Raw genomic sequence first — 4236 nt, forward strand, 5'->3', positions numbered from 1 at the left:
CCTAATTTCTTTGTTGCTAACAAGGAAGTGGTTGGGAACATGTTGTTTTCACATTAATTGTAGTGTGTTTGTTTGTTGAACTGAATAGTGCCTTAAATTTCAATGTGGTTGACAAATGGAAGGAAGGGACGGACTTACCAAATGATGGTACAATTTATATGATGGAAAAGTTAATCACGATATTAGAATTCCCAAATCCTTATCGTTAAAACAAACATAATGAAATGGTTTATTTTATATTTGGGCATATAATATAAGATGTAAAGATTTAGCCGATTAAAGGCGACTCTTTCCACTCATTTACTTATAAATAAGTTGGTTTGAGCCTTGAGGTGTGTTTTATTTTAAGGATTTAAATGAGTAAAACAAAAAACAGCTAAAATTTTAACGGGTCAAAATGGTTTGAAAGAGACCATAGTCGTTCATCCAAAGTGTAACATCCTGAATTGCCTTTATTCACGAAGTAAAAGAAAATGATTATAATTATAACAATGTAATGTTTATACAAATATCTACGATTAATATTTATAAACAAACAGACAAAAATATTTGTATATCAACATAATTAAAGGAAAATCACGTATCAAGCCGCTTATATTTGTTCAAACTTTAAAGATAAGTGTTATGTAAAGTCTAAATATGGTATGCCAACGGAGCACGTGTCGTCGTTAAGGCCCAACTCATATTTATTTTGCGAAGGCGTAGTTATGTAATGCCAATGGAATATAAGTTGTTGCTATTACAGATAATGAATATTAAGTTCGTTGTTGTCATATGTAAAAAGATATAAGTATTTTGTTATAAGTTACATATTGCTTTTATTATCAAAAGTCTATCCGATGGTTATTTAGTAAACAGGTACCCAGACATGTTGGGAACGAAATTGAGATGCAGTTCCATCACTAATACACGGCCCATTACCATCTCTACTTTCAAATGGATTTTCACACTACCTCTTGATCCATCTTAATATTATTAAGGAAATAAGAAATTCCATCTTCAAAGTTCAATTTAAAACAAGAACTATAAAATCAAGAGTATGAATAAGTTGGCACTTAGAAATCATGATGGACATATTGGTTGGAAACGAAATTAATATAATTACTTAAAAACCATTGTCCGGTTTACAACTCACAGTGACTCAACAATGATGATGATCTCACCAACATTAGCAATTAGTAATTTATAATATAACTATAAAACAAGATTTATGAAATTCAACACCATAGTTTGGACACAATTCAAAACCCGAAGCATCTGTTACAAGATATATGAAATTCACACACACAGAGATTGTATAGAGGATGTTAATGGGAAGTAGTAACACACATGTTCATCACCACACAATGTACATCTACAAATGCTTATGGTACCAGTTGTTAGATAGATAAGATGTCAAGGAAATGAACATAATGGTGATTCTGAAATAGAGTGATGGATTGAGGGCTAAAATGATCACACAGGCTATCTATACAAATAAAATCATAAAGACAAAGAAAAAAAAAATCGTACCTTAGCAAAATTCACCCATATTCCTTTAAATAGGCAAACAGACTGAATTTGCATTGCGGCTTTCATTAAATAATGAGGTTGAGGTTTCTCCCAACATCTTGGAGATAAAATGCTGCTGCTGCTTAGACTTTCCTGTCAAGTGCTGCACTCTGATTGCTATTCAATCCATACTGCATCCAAACCAGAACGAAAAGCAAGTTAGGTTTCATATTTTTCATTATTTTATTAATTTAGCCACTAAACTATCATTTTTTTATCGTAACAGTCATTGAAAAACTATAAAGCACAGTTCTTTTTGTTCAAGAATCTACTGTTGATCTTCTTATTAATTATGACCAGATTCTAGGAAATTCTCAAAGGGTATTTTTGGCCAGTTCTACACTTATAAATATATTCCTTCACAACTGTAAATAACTTAATAAGAGAGAGACAATGGTAAATGTTTGATGAATTCCTAACAAAAGTCAAAAACAACTAGTAAGTAGGCGTATGAAAGTTGAAAAAGAGGGGAGTACCTTTTCTCTTATCCTTGAGGTCCAGATGTCAGACTTAAAAGCTTTAGCATCACCACCACTAGTTGAGGTTGAGGATGATGCCTGGTTTGAATTTGAGTTTAAGAGGGGCTCCCATGCTTTCCCTCTTGAACCAGAAACAGAACCTTCCTCCACATCATCATCCTTCTTCTTCTTCTCTGAGGACACCATCATTCCCAAAACTACAGCAAGAAGTAGACTTACCACCTGAAAACAAACAACCAAAGACAATCATCCTCTAAATCTTTAAACATGTTGTAAACCATCAATATGTAACCAATTCATGTGTTCCCTTTTCAGACTAGGTAAGAACCAAGCATGATTTAGGTGCAATTTAGAAAAGGTGACAAGAATCATGCTCTTAGAATTCATGTTAGTGAGTGTGTTTGATATAGAATAGGAAAAGATATCTTACCTGAATTACAATTATAGCAATGCCAACCCATTTACAGATATCAATATTATCTTCTATGAAACCCCGAATGCTATCAATTTCTCCAGTTGGGTCCTGTGGTAGATCCTAAAAATTGCCAAATGTGAAAGTGATTACTTGGGTGAAAACTCTCAAGATCAACATGAATATAGGTCTCAAGAATGATTACAATATAACACCTTTTCCCAACGATGATCAAGTGCAATGAATGCCACTAAAGCCACCTCAAGCAGGATCAATACAACTTTCAGTATCGTGTACTGCAAAAATTTCACGCTAAGGAGATAACTCTCAGAGATATTTGAATCAACTGAATCAGTAAAAGACATGGCATGAGAAGCCCTATTAAATTATTGCAAATTAATACAAGTATCATCTACACAGAAGAAAGAAAAAAGGATACGCAACAAAGGCAACACCCATTGATTGCTTCAGCTGCAATATGACCAATACAAGAGATACAACAAAGTACAACACCCAATCCCATGAATGCGTATATGAACCTGCCACAGAATATAGCACCAAATTGTCAATATATAAACAACTATTCTATCATAATTCATAACCCATACCCTAACTAACACCAGGATGCCCAAGACTTTATGACCTTCAAACTGATCAGAAACCAAAATCAGACAACTTAAGTCAAATTCAACTCATCGAAGTTAGAGAATGTACATCCTACATTTATGTGAGAATCGCAGCTGTTGACGAATTGACCACCAATTTTACATTTCATAGGTCTTTCAAAATAGAAACACTTTTTTTTAGAAGACACCCTAACGGATAACTCTCCAGAGACAAATAAAATTAATATTTACCAGGGAGCAGGAATGGGATTGGAATCGAGCTTTATCCCGCCATAGAAACTGTCAATCGTGCCAGTTCCAAGATTCAAATGAATCACTTGATTAGAAACCCTACCCGTGTTGAAAATGGAGAAAACAGATTCTGGCGAATCCGGCGATGGGGTTGGAGCTAAATCTGAAGGAGGTGGTGATGGTGATGGTGATGGTGATGGTGATGGCGATGGTGATGGTGATGGTGATGGTGATGGTGATGATGATGGTGATGGTGATGGTGATGGTGAAGGTGGAGGTGAAGGAATCGGCAAGTGTTTCTCCCACTGATTCAACATATACCCAGAGTAAACAATGATCGAAATTCCAAGGAATGTTTGGAAGAAAATGAGGAATTTGAGAATGAATGCCACAAATGAATGGCAACAAGACGTCCTCATATCTTCGTAAAATCTTCAAACAAATCGCTGATTTTGCAGAGTTGAATGCCAATCAAACCCTAGCTTCCGATTTATTTCCGTCTTGACCCTTTTCTGTTGCTGTTCGTCAAAAATCCGTTGAATATGAATATTCGACGTAAAATGAAACGATAGCATTGTGATTGTGCGGGGTCGTTGTTAGTGATTAAGGCCCAGTGGGCTCATATGACCCAATCTGAGATGTGCTTAAACACTATCTGATCATTTTGCTTAGGTGTATGTAAATTGTAATAGTCCACTTTGTAAATATTGGTAATTGGTAAATCCAATTATGATTTTGTGGTTTTAGTGACCTAATAATCAAACATGAAAAAAAAAAATTATGGAACGATTTGTGGCCAAGAAAAGAAATTGTTTATTAAGAGTGAAAATAAAATTCCTAACCATCAATATCCAATAATGCAAGTGATATCTAGTCTAGCTGAGTTGATGCACCGGGTTGAGATCTCTTCCGGAGAGTGGGCGATAAGGGCAATCGT

The 4236-nt window shown here is 34.9% G+C and overlaps 1 protein-coding gene across 3 annotated transcripts; it reads right to left on the minus strand.

The window, feature by feature from the left end:
• Positions 1-1168: 1168 nt before the first annotated feature.
• LOC111881234 (tetraspanin-18) lies at positions 1169-3848 on the minus strand. Of its 3 annotated transcripts, none has more exons than XR_002846741.3 (7): positions 3300-3848; positions 2882-2981; positions 2658-2738; positions 2461-2565; positions 2028-2252; positions 1513-1682; positions 1169-1354 (listed from the first exon to the last, which is right to left on the minus strand). XR_002846741.3 is itself a non-coding variant. In XM_023877652.3 (6 exons), the coding sequence occupies exons 1-6, from the start codon at positions 3716-3718 to the stop codon at positions 1635-1637; spliced, it is 978 nt and encodes a 325-aa protein (XP_023733420.1). In that variant the 5' UTR covers positions 3719-3848; the 3' UTR covers positions 1169-1634. The 3 variants fall into 3 exon arrangements, 1 of the variants encoding a protein (XP_023733420.1); XR_006186829.2 differs by having other exon boundaries at positions 1169-1421; XM_023877652.3 differs by having other exon boundaries at positions 1169-1682.
• Positions 3849-4236: the final 388 nt, after the last annotated feature.

The sequence above is a fragment of the Lactuca sativa genome, chromosome 9 (genome assembly GCF_002870075.4).
Source record: "Lactuca sativa cultivar Salinas chromosome 9, Lsat_Salinas_v11, whole genome shotgun sequence".
Classification (NCBI taxonomy): domain Eukaryota; kingdom Viridiplantae; phylum Streptophyta; class Magnoliopsida; order Asterales; family Asteraceae; genus Lactuca; species Lactuca sativa.

Excerpts from the sequence above, each read along its gene's own strand:
- LOC111881234 (XM_023877652.3), bottom strand. The coding sequence starts at position 3,718 with ATGAGGACGTCTTGTTGCCATTCATTTGTGGCATTCATTCTCAAATTC. Across the intron at positions 2,982-3,299 it reads AATCCCATTCCTGCTCCCTG|GTTCATATACGCATTCATGG; the intron begins GTAAATATTAAT and ends ATTCTGTGGCAG. Across the intron at positions 2,253-2,460 it reads TTGCTATAATTGTAATTCAG|GTGGTAAGTCTACTTCTTGC; the intron begins GTAAGATATCTT and ends GTTTGTTTTCAG.